Below are 17,443 nucleotides of genomic sequence, written 5' to 3' on the forward strand. Positions count from 1 at the left end.
TTAAAATTAAAAAAAAAATTTTTTTTTTACATCACTGCACAGCATGTGGGATCTTAGTTCCCCAACCAGGAATCGAATCCGCATTGGCAACATGGGGAGTCCTAACCACTGGACCACCAGTGAAGTCCCTTAACTATTTTTCAAATTTAAGTATAGTTAATTTACAATGTTGTGTTAGTTTCAGATGTATGGCAAAGTGAATCAGCTATACATATATGTATATATGTTTGTTCTTCACAACCTTTAGGTTATTAGGACTTCAGTTCCTCATAGGTCCTTACAGTTTATCTAGTTTATATATAATAGTATGTATATGTTAATCCCAGACTCCTAATTTATCTCCCCCCATCACTATCCCCTTTGGTAAGCATGAATTTCTTTGTTTTCTGTGTCTGTAAGTCTATTTCTGCTTTGTAAATAAGTTCATGTGTATCTTTTTCTTAGATTCTACATGCATGTGATACCATATGATATTCATCTTTCTCTGACTTATTTCACTTAATATAATAATTTCTAGGTCCATCCATGTTGCTGAAAATGGCATTCCATTCTTTTTGAGGCTGACTAATACTCCATTGTATGTATGCACCACATCTTTATCTGTTCATCTGCCTGTGGACGTTTAGGTTGTTTCTGCGTCTTGGCTATTGTAAACAGCGCTGCTACGAACACTGCGGTTCCTGCCTCTTTTCTAATGATAGTTTTGTCGGATGTGTGCCCAGGAGCGGGATTGCAGGATCATACAGTAACTATGCTCAGTTTTTCGGGGAACCTCCGTACTGTCTTCCATAGTGCCTGCACCAACAAGGTAGGAGGGCTCCCGTGCCTCCACACCCTCTCCAGCGTTTATTATTTGTAGACTTTTTGATGATGGCCAGTCTGACAGGTATGAGGTATACCTCATTGCAGTTTCGATTTGCATTTCTCTACTGACTGCTGATATCGAGCATCTTCTCAAGTGCCTGCTTGCCATCTGTATATCTTATTTGGAGAAATATCTATTTTTTATCAGGTTGTTTGCCTTTTTGCAAGCCAGATGAGTTCTTCTTTATATCTTTTATAGCATGGTTATGTATTTATCTCATTTGGTACAGAAGTACTATCTGTTAGAAAGGGCTAATGTTATTCTTACCATTTTATAGATGAGAAAAACGAGGGGGAATGTTTAAGTAACTTGCTCACGGTTATGCAGTTACGTCCGTGCCGCTGCTGCTGCTGCCAAGTCGCTGGAACTTTATAAAACTTTATTTCTGCTTGGTGCTCTGGACAGCTTCTGCATTTTTCTTTGATAATATTGTGTGGTGGGTCACTTATCCATGTATAAGGCACGAGGAAGACATGTATCTGAGTGAAAATTTATGCAATTCTCATTGAACTGATGACCATGTTTTGAAAAAAGTATTATTCATTTATAAGGAGAGCGGCTTTGTGGACTGCCTCAGAAGTACTGGCTAAAACTTGTCTTTAAACAATTTTAAAGTCTGTGAATGGGAATAACAGATGTTCATTAATTTTCTGATGTATTTTCATATAACCAGGATAAATTTACATGAATTATAATTTTAAAAGTTTTGCCTATTATGTTTCCCAATTTATTATCCATTCTAATTCACTAAGAAAAATGACTCTATTTCTGTCTACATTGGAAAAATTAACTAAACAACTAGGATTTAGTTTAGGAAATAGAAGGCAAGACCCTCCCCATTCCAAGATACACAGACAGCCCTGTACCCAATTTCAACTATCCAAAGATTTTATGTGTAATTATCACTTCAATTTTTCTATACGTGTCTATGTAGTTTTTAATTAAAGAAATGCAGTTACAATTATCTTTGCATATTGTCAGACTTTGAATCATTCTTTACTATAGTTTTCAAGTTTCTCAAACTGGAGTTGTTCTTTATGTTATGCTGTGTTTTTATGATTTTACTATTTATGCTTTTCTTTTTCTTCTGATGGTTTAATGAGTCAAGTTTAATTAGTCAGAAAAACTAACAATATTTTTCTCTCCCTATCTTTGCCAGTAGCTTTCAGATAATTTGAAGATAGAACAGAAATTCTCTACATTACAGATTCTTTTCCTGCAAATCATTGTATGTATGGACAAGACAGGAAGGATCAATGGAATGAGAGAAGTCAATTTGGTATTCTCTTCAAAATAATATATGAGTTATTTAGATATAACAAAAGTTTAAGTCACTACTCAGAAATCTAGTTCATTCCATAATGGTTTCACTGTACTGGACAGCTTACTTTGTTAAAGGATTTAAAATGATTCGGTGAAGGGCAATTCAGATCTTTTAAATTCAAGTTAAATGTACTTTGTTAAAGGTTAAGAAACATTTGCTAGAATTATGAGCAATTTCCAGCTAGAGTTCCATAAAAAGAAAGCTTGAAGTTAAATTCATGCTCCTCTTCCTGGTAGAATTCCATAGTGACTAGAATGGTTTATGAGTAGATATCATATGAGTAGGAAAAGGACTGGAAGAATGGAATTTGAATAGAAAGTAAGGATGAAAAACACCTTCATTCTTCCCCTATCTCCTCCCCCTCCATGCTTCCCACACACACACACACACACACACACCCCACTCTATCAGAAGAGGGAAAGCTTATGTTGAAAGTCTCCTTCAGTAATAAATGGAATAGAATAGTTGAATAAATTGTGTGTGGCACTGAACTGGAATTTCTTCAGTGAAATGGCTTATGTTCTTAAAGAGCTGGAAAAAGGCTTAAATTTTCTAGTAGCCTGGAATAAGACTGCACAGGCGGCGCATGTGAAATGCAGCATGTGTGAACAGTTTTGCAGCAGAGTCCCATCCGAAGCATAGCAACGCAGCTGGAGCAGTGACCCACCACACTCACATCTACTGTTAGCAGACAGACGCTCTCTAGTAAAGCCTGCACTTTCTCATGTCAGAAGGGGTTTCTTAGACTGTTGTGGTGGTATGATATGTTCCTCAAACTTGGTCAGGCCACTTGAATTTAACATTGTTGAATACTTGCCATATACTTGGAACTTTTCTTACACCTGTTTGGTTTTATTTTCTCCACCTTATAGGTGATGAATTTGAGGTCACACATCTGGCCTGGTATTCAATTCATCCCATCAATTGCTTTTAGCCCGTGCTTGTTCTGATTGTTTGATAAAAATGGAGATATAAAGAAATTTCAAGATAGAAGGGAAGACATTTAAAAGAACCTCATGTCAGGTGGCGTCAATTTTCTCAGAAATATAGGGACAGAATTTAAAAGAGAAAAGTGATTTTAAAAAAAATTTGGAACACAGTTCCTTGAGAAAATGTAACGGGGGGTTAGTAGTAAAAAATAAAATGACTTTCCAGTTTTAATAACTAGAATCCAGCCCAGAAATCCAGCTGCTGCACTACTTTGCAGATGGTAAATGGCCTGATGGCTTCTAAACACTGGCTACATCTTCCTGCTCAGATTCCAAGGGACCTCCCTGAGGATAACCGCCAGCCTGAAGCTGAATTCTTCTTAATGACCTGCCATGATGGATCTATTCACTTTTGATTCAGCCCTCCCTAATGCTGGGAGAGATTGAGGGCAGGAGGAGAAGAGGACGACAGAGGATGAGTTGGCATCACAGATTCAATGGATGTGAGTTTGAGCAAACTCCGGGAGATGGTGAAGGACAGGAAAGCCTAGCGTGCTGCAGTCCATGTAGCAGCAAAGAGTTGGACACGACTGAGTGACAACAAGAACAGCAGCCCTCTCTAGATTGGAACAGTCTTCAATTTTCAACTTAAACACTATGACAAAGGCAGGTTTTTCAAGGAATTGAGGTGTGTGTGTATGTATGTGTGGTGCATTTGTTCCAGGTATGCTGAGTAAAATAATCAGATATGAGTGATCAAAATAAAATTTTAAAACTTCATTTTCCTATAATTAACTTTCTTCTTTCCTAAAAGTTTGAGTATTACAGTTTTAAATCCATGTACACTGTCTGTATGTTCTTCACAAGATACTTATCCTCTGTTTCTTTATCTATAAAATGTTTTGCTGTGAAGACTGAGTTAAACACAAAGCACTTAGAACCATAATAGGCAAGAAGTAAGTGCTATATACTCTTGATTATTATTTACTATTATTATTATCCTCATCATTAGTGAACCTATGTAAAATGAGCTATTAATTCAGTGCAAGACCTTATTAGTAAACATGTAGGAAATAAAAACTGTCCTATGTGGCTCCTGAAAACCTTAAAATTATCAGGAGCTGATTAATATGGATAACATTGAGGTTTATCAGCTGACAAGGAAAAAAGTGCCCACTGAAGCTATTAAACCCCTATTTCCTTTTCTTTTCAGCTCCAGAAATCTATCTTGTGAACTGCTCTGGCTTAATTCCCATTTTCATCATGTGTTTGTCTTATTCAAAGTCTCTCCACAGTCTATCTTACAAACTTCAGACATGCCTCTGATCAACAAACAAATATTTGGTGGCTATTTTATGCCAGAGGCTAGAGATATAAATAGATATAAATAGGGCTTCCCTTGTAGTTCTGGGCTTTTCTGCTGGCTCAGAAGGTAAAGCGTCTGCCTGCAATGCGGGAGACCTGGGTTTGATCCCTGGGTCGGGAAGATCCCTGGAAAAGGAAATGACAACCCACTCCAGTATCCTTGCTGGAAAATCCCATGGACGGAGGAGCCTGGTAGGCTAGAGTCCACGGGGTCGCAAAGAGTCGGACACGACTTAGCGACTTCACTTTCACTTTCCCTTGTAGTTCAGTTGGTAAAGATCTGTCTGCAACGCAGGAGACCTGGGTTTAATCCCTGGGTTGGGAAGATCCCCTGGAAAAGGAAATGGCAACCTACTCCAGTGTTCTTGCCTGGAGAATCCCATGGACAGCGGAGCCTGGCGGGCTACAGTCCACAGGGTCACAACAGTCAGACACGCCTTAGCGACTAAACCACCAGAGATATAAATACGACTAAGGCATGGCCTTGCGACTGTGGAGTTTACTTACTAGTGGGCAGACAGGCACATAAACAGATAATTACAAAACAAAGTGGGACTTCCCAGGTGGCGCTAGTGGTAGAGAACCCGCCTGCCAATGCAAGAGACCTAAGGGACACAGGTTCAATCCCTGGGTCAGGAAGATCCCCTGGAGAAGGGCATGGCAACCCACTCCAATATTCCTGCCTTGGAGAATCCCATGGACAGTGGAGCCTGGAGGACTTCAGTCCATGGGGTTGCAAAGAGTCGGACACGACTGAAGAACTTGGCATGCACTCACGTACAGAACGAAGCGCAAAGCACAATGAAGGAAGAGCATGCATACAAGATGCTCTGGGAGCAGAGATGGAGCGCACCGGAGTTCACGCTGGAAGGCTCAGATTTGGCTTCTGGAGGAAAGGATGCCAAGGCGCAAAGGATTTCAAGCAGAAACTTAAAAGGCTTCGCTGGGATCCCAAGGCTTCCTTATTTGATCCTTTTTAACCCTCTAGACATTTCACCATTACTCCCAACATAGCTCACCTCCCAAATACTATTGTATCAGTCTCAGAACTGTTTCCTTGAAAAACCCAGTTTTGATCCTATCTCTAATTCCTTTCCTCATATGGCATTCTCTATCAGATATTCTCTGCCTGGTAGCATGTTCTCATCTCCTCCATGAAAACAAGCCCTGCTGGCATACAGTCATATACTCCTATTACTCATGAAAGCACTTCAAACATGTATGTGCAGATTAATGTTATTTCTTCACAGTTTATCATTGTTTATTGTTTATCACTCCAACAAAACTATAAATACCTTAAGAAAAAAAAGGGTTCACAAATTAATTTTGTTTCACAACACCTGGCAAAGTGTGAGCAAAGTCCAAGATGTCAGAAATACTTTCTGAATTAAATTATTTCACCAATGCCTTTTATGGTTTATCTGATGTGCAATAAATTCATTTTATGAAAGTTTAGAAGTTCAAATAGCCAGAGGAGAGAACATTCTTACTTCTGTCAGTTAATTTACTAACTGAAAGTCAGTAGTACTATATGAGAAATAAACTTAGCTTGGTAGAATTTGTGAATGTGAAGAAAACGTGAACCATGGAATAAATTACGCAGTTGGTTTATAAAGCAGCCTGTGAATAAGGTTCTTGTACTTGGTAAGCAGTAAAAAAGCAGTATATTGTTGAGAAGGAATGTATTTAGGGTAGAGTACAAGTTTGAATGGGCTTTTATGTATGGAAGCATTTTATATATACATATATATATCAGTCAAGTAAATGAAGAGAATTATACATATATGTGAATATGTGCACATACACACACAAAATGAGTGTGAATAAGGTAACAGAAATGGCAGTTGGAAATACAACCTTTTCATACTGCTAATGATAAGGCATTTTTAAACACAGCAGTTCCTTCTTATTATTTTTTATTTATCTGTTTTCCTCCCACTGTTATTTCTCCTATTGCTCCTCTATTTAGGCTTTTCTGCCAAATTTTCTCTCCTCACCCCCTCCTCTCTAACAAACAAAACCTCCACACACTTTCTCATTCACACTCACACTAACCCAAGTCAAGTGTTTCCCACACTTTGTGTTCAAAGCATGAAACCAGCTCTATCAAGAGGGGGTCTGACAGTGATGCCATTAATTCACTAGACTACTGAGTGGCTTTCAAACTTTTGCTCACAAATCCCTAAAAGAATTTTGAGTAAAACGGAGACGCTGTGCCAGTTATAATACATTGCCTCTCACCTCTAAATGTATCTTCCTCACCTGCTTTGCTAAAATGGAGCTGGGACCTTTAAATATTTTTGTCTTTTTGTCAGCCAACATGATATTATTCTTTGTCAGTAGAAGGCACAGGAAAAGGACTGCGGGAGAAAGAGGTTCTTCCTTCTCGGTTTCAGCATGCTTTCTCAGCAGGCTCCTGCAGAGCCCACTGCCTCCCTGGCATGTGGCTCGCGTGGCGCGTGGAGCGCCTCCTCCTTGCAGCCTCGCCATGAGGGCAGCCTCCCCAGCACCCAACCCCCGAGTATGCGCGGCCTCTCTGGTCCCCATCACTGGGAGCCGGCTGCTTCTCGGGCGATGGGTCCTGTGACACCAGCATCTCCTCTGGAGCAAGCTGCTGGTTTCGGGCAGAGGGATGAGCTCACCTGGTGGCCAGCAGCCTCCCCTGGCAGCTCCCTCGGGTAGTTTTGGAGTGGAGGGCCCCCAGGGGGACACTTCCCTGCCAAGAGCTTTCCCCAGCACCCCAGAGGGGAGGTATCCAGTCAATTCCAGGAGGCAGAACCCCAGGAGTTGCACCATCGAGCCCCACAGTGACTCGTGGGCAGTCTGCAGGGGAAGATTTCCCTTGAGGTCTATCTCAGCCCGAGGCGTCATGGTCACTTCCTGTATCTGCTGTCTCTATATTCTTCAGAATTTCTGTTTCTTACCTACCAATCCCTCATCACCACCATCCTCTGTCACAGACAGTCACTCTCTGCATTAGACTTTCCTGTTCAAATTATTGTGTGGCTTCTGTATCCAGATCCGGTGCTGACTGATACACACTTCCTCCTACATTTTAATGTGATGGCTAAAATTTCTTACCAAGAAGTTAAATAATTGAAAAAAAGATAAATTATCTGGTGTTCTGAATATAGATATTCTTAAAATACATTTTTGTCAAAACCTTAGAGTGATGTATCTAGATCAATTAATGAATGGAGAAGACTACTGTACAACCTTATTGCAAAGCAGTCCTCACTATCTCAAGTAAATCGGATTTATTTCCTGTACACACACACATACACAAAGACTTTCACCTAAAAATTTTGAACAAATATGTCAATACATGTTTTCATGACACACATCTCACTTATGACTGGTAGAACATGGATAGACAGATAGATAGATGGAGCGATAGATAAGCAGACAGCCGGCAGACAGACTGAGTATCTCCAAGATGAAATACTGTTTCAATACTTTTTTTTTTTTAACCAGTTCAATACTTCTCAATGTTTTATTTATTTATTTATTTATTTGGCCTTGCTTTCATGGGTCTCTCCAGAAGTAATGCATTCCTGAACTGTCCTTTTGCTCAATGCCTTAGAGATTTTTACCCTGTGATAATAAATCATAGTAAGCACTGGGATGGGTGGAAGGCATTGCCATTTTTGTGAAGTGGGAGAAGGGGAACCATGACAGAGGAGACTGGAAGGACGAGGTGGCAGACTACAGACTCCCTCAGTAACAGACAGCAGTTTCAGGAAAATGCTTGCATAGGGGCTGAGGATCAGAAAATTGCTTCTCTCAAAGCTGTTCATGCCCTGTGGACACCCAGGGTACAAGTTTTCCAGTAAGAAGAAAGCAGCGCCAGACCAAAGAACTACTGCATTCTATACTGAAGGCCAAAGAGAGATACTGCTCCCCCTAAAACTGACAAGAAACCAAGAGGAAGAAGTTCAGCATTTTTTTCCCCCATATAATGTAGACTAAAAATATTAAATTATATTCCATAAGAATTTAGAAACTAAGAGCTTTCCTTACAAGAATGCTAAAGTTTCCTTTAGAGTCAATATCACATCAAATATGAAACTCCTGAACCCCACCAGTACCTATGGTTGGATAAGGGTCTTGCTTTTACTATTTGTGACTCAAGATGTCACATGGCTTAAATCCTTCATTTACAGTGACTCTGTTTCTTATTTAAAACAGTAAGTTTTCCTTAGATCCACTACTTCACTGAATCATATAATAGGGAAAGAAATGAAGAATCTTAAACAAAAGCAAAGGAGATGTGGCCAATTTTTACCATTTGGGATATTAACAAGCTTAACAGGGCTCGGCAACTATCTTAAGTGTTATATCAACTATTATGACACAAACTAAAGGTGCTGAAATATAAAGACGTGTGTTTTCTGAGAGGAAATGGGTGACAATTTGAAGGGCTGGTATTTTTTAACAGAATGAATAAATACATAAGAATTCAGAACAGATTCTCAACCAACACTAATGTGCAATAAGGTTTATGCAAGTTAAGAAAGGTTTTAAACTTTTAAATTTTTTTTCAAGGAAACTACTGTTTCCTGTTATTTCTGGAAAATCTGTAAATGCTAGTGTTTTCAAAAGGAAACATTTGTGAGGAGATATTAAGTATGTTTTACAAGCTACACATATCAGATTCTCGTTTGTGCATTTCCCCTAAGAAATTTGTAATTCTGTTTTAAATAAATGACACTTACTCTCAATTAAAGTTTCTGTCTTTTTATTCCTCTAAATCAGCATCCCCACGGGGAGTATGGGGCTCCTAGGATTTTTTCGACCTAAATAAATACATTTTTTAATAAAGAGTTTTCTTTCTTGGATAAGATCCGTAATCTCTAGAATACAATGTCTGACTTAACTATTCCATTAAAAAAAAATCTATGTACTGCCTGTTTTATAGTAATCTATTGGGATCTTTAAAATAAAAGATTTTCAATCAATGCAAAACTTTAAATTTTGAGTATGTAATTTACTTACGTATGTATAAATATTTGTTATAATTCCCACTTGACTTTCAATAAAGGTATTGCCCTTTACTGCAGGAGTACGAATAATCCACTTGGTGCATATTATTCAATCTGAAGGATGCACATAAAGAACTTCCATTATGGTCCAATAAATAAATTTAGGGCCATCACTTGGTAATACAAAAATCAATAAATATAGACATTTTTATGTTCACCAAAATCTCTTTCATAGCTCTGCTAAGCACCTTGGTTACTGAGATGACCAAGTTAATGCTAGGTATTTTAAAGATTCAAGTAACAAGAACTCAGCCAGTCTACCAAACTGGTAATTTATTGTGAAAGCCAATAATTACTTTTGTTTTGTGGTGGAGCGGGGGCAGGGAGTAGAAACATTAGAAATAAGAAAATTTAGGAATGGGAAGATCTAATGTGAACAGGCAAAATCAAGTTTGTTACCATCTGTGATTTGCTCACATCCTTAGGTTTTTAATATACTTACTTAAACAATGGAGTTCCACAAACAACACATTTGTATATTCCAAGATCTTTGTGATGTGTATATTCTCCTTCGAAGGCACTGATACGGAATAAACAGAGCATAAAAAAAATGAAACAAAGTTAGCATTATTTCTTAAAGAACGTATTTGCTTAAAATATATTTCTTTAATAAATCTTTCAAGGGCTTTTTGTCTTAAAATGAGAACAGACCAAACATATGGAAATCTGAACATTACTAATATATTTCAAATCTGTATAATAAAATGTGCATATAACGACTCCAAACTAGTGCAGGTTAAATTTTTAAAAAAATCAAGCCGTCTAGTTATGTAATGCTTAGAAATTTTTTTTTTCCTATTAAAAAAAAAAAAAAAGCTTGTAGTTCAGATTCACAGAGAAAAACATTATTACATGATATTTCTGCTCCTCTACAGTGTCCAAGAATGTATACCAGAAAATACAGAAGGGTCCAACACTTCAAGTGGAAGGAGCCTTATTTTCTGGTTCGAAAAGGAATATTGCAGCTTTAAGGGAATATTTTTCTAAGTTAACAATCTTGAAGGCTAGGAGGTCATTCAGCTAATACAAATCAGCTGTGCTGGCCCAACAAAAAGTCTGTGCTCTGCAGCTTGTTTTTATTATCCTTTCACCCTCTTTATGAGGTCCAATTTTTTTATAAACAGAATTTTTAAGAATGACCTAATCTCTAGTTGTTTGTGTGCATTAAATCATTTTGCTAGTCATGTACACAACAGGACAAGTAGACGTCTCGGGCCGAGACCCAAGTCCATCTCCAGCTCCTTGTGGGGTGAGGGTGGGCTTTGTCAGAGATTCAACATTTGTTCAAGTCGGTAAACAGTATATACAGTGACAGGAAGAGAGTGTTGCCTATTAACAAAGACCCCATGTGTGGTAAAGAGCTCTTTCAGTTCATGAATGAAAACAAGAAGTTACATCATTAATAAATTTGGATCAGAGGTAAGTTACGGCCTTATGCCAAGCTCCATGGTATAAATTAGACAACAAAATGGTCGGACTCTGGCAAGTTACCTTTGAGCTGGAATCAGCTGAGAGAGACTTTATTCACCAAAAACAGTCTTGGAAGTGAACAAACTCTTTTTTCGGGACTTAGGGCGAACTTCCAAGGACCAGAGCCATGTGAGGGCAGTTATTGAAAATTTTTGACATTCCAACCACAAATGAGCCAATAAATACTTTCTCCACATGTGCTTCAAAAAGAAATTGGAGTGGGGTAGAAAGGAACTAAATTATGCTACCTTCTTTTTGCAGCCAAAACATCTATACTTACAATGGCCACCTTCAAATTTTCAGCATCCTGGCGAAGTGCCATTCCCTCATGGTTTTGCTTACTGTGATGTCTTCCCAAAAAATGTACCTAAATCGCTATTACTTCCACACATTTTGTAGTAAACTAAAAACAGGCCCTTAACAAAAGCCTTGTGACTTTACAAAAGATAGAGTGTTCATTAAATGGGGGAAAGAATAAATAAAACTTAGTCTTAATCTAAACAATACTATTTTCAACCTTTTCAAGGATACTAATTTGCAGACTTTAGCAAATAAGTGCAGAATCCTTTCAATTAAATGGCAAGGGAGAGGATTCAAAGGCTGGAGCAGGGGCACAGAGGATGAAGAAAACCAGCTCTTGCCTAAAGACTTGTTGGTAAGCTCACCTTACCTTTCGGTCCCTTTTTCCTGAGTGACATGGTATTGCAGGGGTGTTAGCCGCTTCCTCAGTTCCTCCTGGGAAAAGACCACCTTACAGTTCTTCTTATCCCTGCATGACCCTGGAGGAGGAGGAGGAGAAGGAGAAGGAGGAGTTTCAGCCTCAATCCTAAATAACTGCTCTGGCTGGCCGCCGCAGCACAGCTTCTGCTGTCACTTGTCAAGGACCAGAGCAGTCCCTGACACACTCGACAACCTCACCTGAACTGCAGTTATTTCTCTCAATTTAAAAAGAAAGGTACTCAAGATTCAAGTGATTCCACTGGTGCGCTGATGACGTGCTATAGCCAAAGCTGCTAGCACAAGACAGTAAAAACCCACTGAACATTCACAAGATGGGAACACATCCTTTATGTCTTCCAACACCTTGAATGTTTTTTACAAACAAATTCAAAAAACATAGCTATTTATAAGCATTTCTGCTGTATATATAAGATGATGGGCATATTATGTTAAACAGTAACTCTCCCTTCAATTAGTAGGAGAGCTTGAAACCTTCCTCATTCAATTTCCATCCTGAGTGATTTAAATACTATCCTAGTTATTTACTGAACCTGAGAGATGCATTTCTCCACAGCAAGGAATTGCTATTCTTTGTGATTCTGTGGGCCCAGTGGCTCAGCGGTAAAGAATCTGCTGGAATGCAGGAGACCCCGGAGACGTGAGTTCGATCCCTGAGTTGGGAATATCCCCTGGAGAAGGGAAGGGGGGAAGGGCTACCCACTCCAGTATTCTTCCTGAAAAATCCCATGGACAGAGAAGCCTGGCGGGCTACAGTCCATAGGGTTGCAAAGAGTCGGAACAACTGAAGCAAGTGAGCACGGCACAGTAATTCTGGCAGAGGCCTCACTGGGTTCTGAAGAGTCCTTTAAAATAAATATCTCTTGCAAGACTGTATCTTACCGTGTTTCAATGGGCAAGACACGTGTAACAGACTCCAGGAGAAGGCATGTATACTAATGTAGTTTCAAGAAGTTCCAAAAAAAGAGTGAGAAAAATAAGGAGGGTGGGAAAGACAAAGAAAAGTGAATGGGATTTTATTTACAGACCTACATTTTCCTTTTGTAAAGTATACCTAGGAAGACTTCACTGATTAAATGTATTTCAATGGTAAAATAATTTTAATGTGATTCTAGTAACAATGTTAGCTTTTATTTCAACTTATATAGTCTGCAGTAAAATGTCCAGACAACACCTGCTTATATGTGTTATTCTGTCTTACCTGAACAAATGACTGAAGAGAAATACAGTCAGTCCTCTGTATCCGCGGGTTCCACAACTATAAACTCAACCAAACATGATGGAAAATATTCACCACCCCCCTAAAATTCCAGAAAGTTCCAAAATGCAAACCTTGAGTTTGCCATGCTAAAGCAACTATTTATACAGCATTTACATTGTATTAGGTATCATTACAAGCAATCTAAAGATGATTTAAAGTATAAAGGAAGATGTACATAGGTTATATGTAAACACTATGCCAATTTATATAAGGAACCTGAGAATCCTCAGATTTTGGTAACTGCAATCCCCCATGAATACTGAGGGATACCTGTAACTACAGACATGGCAACCCTTACTCAATGCAGTAAAGTTGCTTTTCTTTGCTTTTGCATCACAGGGTGAAAGAGGCATGGAGATGGCCCTACGTGCAAAAATTTCTTACCATGTTTCGAAGTTACTATGAGAAAGCTTGCTTAAGTTTCCAGAATAGTAAAAACTTCTTTGGAAACCTAAAAGAAACATGATTGAGGAGTAGAAATGCTTCCTACTCCTTTTACTTTAAGGCACCTACTGTCACAGTATATGAGATCACTGGGATTCTAACAAGAGAAACACAACTAACCACTGACTCTGACTCTGGGACTGAAGAAGGATATCAGCTTCCAAAATCAGGGCCACCAGGACACAGCGACTGATTCTCTGAGAAAATATGGAGGCAGAAAAAGAGCAAAGCAGAGCCAGACGGAAAAGCACACCTTTGAGCAGGCCTGCGGGCTGTCAACCAGCACCTCTTCTGACCTTCCACAAAGCGTGGCTGGTGCTGCTCTGGCCTGAAAAGAGCCATAGGAATGAGCAGCCGCCATGTCACTCACCTCGCTGGACCCCACATTACACCAGGCTTTACCCAAATACCTACTACTTACACTGTTTATATCTTCTAAGAGACAGACAGAAATGTTTCCCTGAGAAATGTCTGTCCGATCAGAACAAGCCTCTCCACAGCCTGAAAGCAGAGCTGGCTGTGAGAGGTGAGTCTCCGCTCAATTCGCTACAGACATCTTAAGAGGGGTTTTTTGTTTCTGTTTCTTTGTATGTTGGAAGGGTTGTATCTTGGTTGATTTTGTCCAGAAAAATTCATTAATTGCAAGCCTAATATGACAAAAATATCTTGGTTAAAATTATGCTTTCCAGTGGCACAGATAATTCAACTCTGTACAGTTAAACAATTCTGAAACAATTCTGTCCAAGATATTTTTGTTAATATATGTTCATTCATACAAAAAGACCAATTGTGTTCCCAAAGTTGAGAGAACTAAGCTACCCATCTGTATGTCATTTAGTACATGAGCGGCAACTGCAGGTTTAAATTACATGGTATTGGATTGCAATTTCCTAACATTGGATGCTTTTCTGCTTTTTTACCTTGAGTCATTTACTAAGGAGTGTTCATAAAAAGTAGCTTAGAGCACAGATGCTTGCAAATCGTTTAGGCAAAGATGTTTCTCTCTTTTTCATTCTCCTTCTCTCCAAAAATCTCTCTTTTCTGAAGAAAAAGAATAAAACTGTTGGTCAGTATTGACGAACCATGTCAAGTATTTGTACAAGGAGAAAAGGCAAAATTGAAAACATCTGATTGAAGTAAATAATACAAACATAAAAGCTTTGCTGGTGAATGAAGGGTATTGAAAAGACTTTATTTCATAGATTAGAAATTACTTTTGATCTAAACATTCTTAAAAACAGATTGTTTTCCGCTATGAACCATCTCATTAGTCGTGCTACAGAGACCTCGTTTTAATGGCAAGCTTTGAAAGCGCACTGCTGTACTCTTTTGTTAGGCTCTGTCTTATTTGGGGGGGGGGGGCGGGGGTAAAGATTTCATTCCAGCTTTCTTTGTTTGTCTTTCAAGAACCACTAAAGCAGTGTTCACACAAATTTTGTAGGAATGTGCCCTATGTCATAGCCTACAAATTATTTGGTTTTGGTGCACTTAAAGGTCATCTTCCAAATTAACAAAATTTTCCTACATCCTGGCTTTTCAACCTTAAATATAAATATTGTTTCCTAACTGTAAGTGAGGTTTGTTCTTTAAGAAATGCTAGTGTTTATTTAAAGTTGTCAAACTTTGTACATTTTTATTCTTTGGTCATACTATGTTCTCAAAATAATTAGGCTTTTAAAGTGTGCCTAATAGCAAAAGGAAGTGTGTGTGGACTAGAAACTATTGTGATTTAATATGAAACAATGAGAAGTTAGTCAAATTTTAATAAATTTCTTGCCATATAGTTTAATAATAATATGCTTTCCTGGACAGTTGAAAGCTATACTCTTAAATTAGCTCTCCTAGCATCATAACCAAAACCTGGCATATATAAACACAGAAAGGCTTCACTTTTGTCTCTAATTTTCCTTCTCCCTATCAGACTCACTTTTCTAAAGTCATGTGGTGCCACTGTTAATTTCGAAGAAATCATTTCATTTCGAAATTCTAGAATAATTCATTGGATGGTTTCCCTTTACTATCTTCACTTAGGTACTGCAATTTTCTTATTACACAGGGTAATTTAACATTAGTATTATATGACATCTGTTCAATGACCCCTAAATTGACTTAGAAGTATGTTAGGAAAAGACTTTTCTCTTTATTTAAATGCTTAATGGAGTACTTTGAAGCCACGAGTGTGTGTGTATACACAGGCAACACACAGCATAACTGAAAGGGTAACATTGCCACCTTGGTATCTAATCATAACACCATGCCTTATGTAGTAAGCTTGGTATATATCAGATCCACCTTGAACCCAAACAAAGGGCATTTATTTGCTAAAATATGCCCAAAGTCTCTTTTTATATCAAAGCTTGTTCCATATTATTGCCTCGAATCCAGTATTGTCTTGAATTAGAGTTCACTTTCTGCCTCTGTCTGCTTCCTAGTCATGGGACCTTAGACAAATGGGTCTCTCTCTATGTACTACTACCCTCAGAAGTCTGCTATGAGAATCACAATTAGTAGTTAACTAACACTGTCTAAACAAATACAGTATTAAATTTATCATTTGGATTACAGTGAATTCTGAAGTTAAAACTGTACTTTAGAAGATAACCAGATCAGGCAGTGTGCTAAAATATTTTATTGATAATTATTTTTCTAAAATAATTCTCTTGGGATAGTATTTTCCTCACAAGTTCTCTTTAAAAATGATTCAAACAAGAACTGGAAGAAGAAAAGAAAATTAAAATTTGAGTAACTACTCTGTGCCAGACATATTTCTAGGCACTTTCTCATAACTACATTTAATCCTCTCAATAATTCTAGGAGGTAGAGGTCATGTCCATTTTACAGATACAGAAACTGAGGTTCAGAGAGGTTATAACATAACTCAAAAAGGACAAACAGTAAAAAAGATATACTGACTCAAATCTCAGGCTGTCAGAGTGCAAAACCCATGGAAAAATTAAGCTACAAATTTCTTATTTCTTCCTAAATTATATGATAACTTTCAACTTGAAAACTATCACTAACAACTAAAGATAACAAGAGAGGAAAATAATGATCACTGTAGTGCATCCAGAAAGTAAAAACATTTGTCTATTAACCAATGTCTGTTTTACCTGGGTTCACTCCTTCAGCAGAGGGTCAGTGACAAGGTCCAAATGGGATTCTCACAATGTCTATAAAATGCTGAAAGGCTTTTAAAATTCTTGTTAAGAAGTAAATCAAATCTGTAACCTAAATCTTAGGGCACTTTTAAGTCATAAATCTTATATTTCAGTGTGAAAAATCAAAACAAAACAAAATCTTAAGATCCCATAATTTTAATTTTGGTCCTAGGATCAGAAAAAAATAAAACTATTATTTTCCCAATATAGTAAGTGAATTAGAGATGATAAGACTATCTTATTTTCCTCTGAGTAAAGCTCATGTTGAAATATCTTGCCACTGTATTTAAAAATGGTATATTTCAATTTTCACTATAAATTATAATTTTTAGTCAGTTATTAGTCTGTCATTTTGGAAAGTTAAAGAAACTTTTATCCCAGATGTAGTAGTGTTAGGAATTTCTAAATAAGTGTGCATTTAAAAGCCACGTCTAGCCCATTTTTACAATAGAATAGAAAATTGTGTACCATGAACCATTTTTCCTTGTGTTTTGTTTTGCATTCTAGTAATTTAATAAAGGTTTTTTTTTTTTTTTAAATGCATAACACAAGAAAGAAAAGCTCCATGCTTGTAGAAGAATACTCAATTCTTTTGATTTTTTCTTTCAGCGTAGACCTATACAGGAAAAACATACCTGAGATGAACAGACCAACTAAGCCAACATTACACTGGCTTCAGATCTGGGGTTTCCATGAAACTAGGGCTGCAGGGCTTACTTTGAGAACCACCGATACGTTCTTCTGACTGGTTTTCTAAGTCATCAAAATTGTTGAGTGTTTACAGAGTACTCGGCTAAGTAAAATACTCATTCATTCATTCAACAATTACTTACTGAGCACCTACTCA

General features: G+C 37.9%; 1 protein-coding gene and 1 long non-coding RNA gene across 5 annotated transcripts in view; both read right to left on the reverse strand.

Annotated features, from left to right (window-relative positions):
* MSRB3 (methionine sulfoxide reductase B3) overlaps positions 1–17,443 on the reverse strand; it is a 172,344-nt gene that overhangs the window by 102,306 nt on the left and 52,595 nt on the right. For 3 of the 4 annotated variants that reach the window (XM_020885351.2, XM_020885365.2, XM_020885354.2), the window contains exons 3-4: positions 11,666–11,774; positions 9,968–10,045 (exon numbers count right to left, since the gene is read on the reverse strand). In XM_020885351.2, coding sequence (XP_020741010.1) covers positions 9,968–10,045; positions 11,666–11,774 — 187 coding nt within the window. Of the gene's footprint in view, positions 1–9,967; positions 10,046–11,665; positions 11,775–14,358; positions 14,437–17,443 lie in introns of those variants that run through there. The other variant, XM_020885374.2, reaches the window with a different exon arrangement.
* Positions 7,931–9,959, reverse strand: LOC139030865 (uncharacterized). Its single transcript, XR_011483307.1, has 2 exons — positions 9,479–9,959; positions 7,931–8,392 (listed from the first exon to the last, which is right to left on the reverse strand). It is a non-coding gene; the product is annotated as an uncharacterized lncRNA (long non-coding RNA).

Source organism: Odocoileus virginianus, chromosome 24, assembly GCF_023699985.2.
Source record: "Odocoileus virginianus isolate 20LAN1187 ecotype Illinois chromosome 24, Ovbor_1.2, whole genome shotgun sequence".
NCBI classification, from domain to species: domain Eukaryota; kingdom Metazoa; phylum Chordata; class Mammalia; order Artiodactyla; family Cervidae; genus Odocoileus; species Odocoileus virginianus.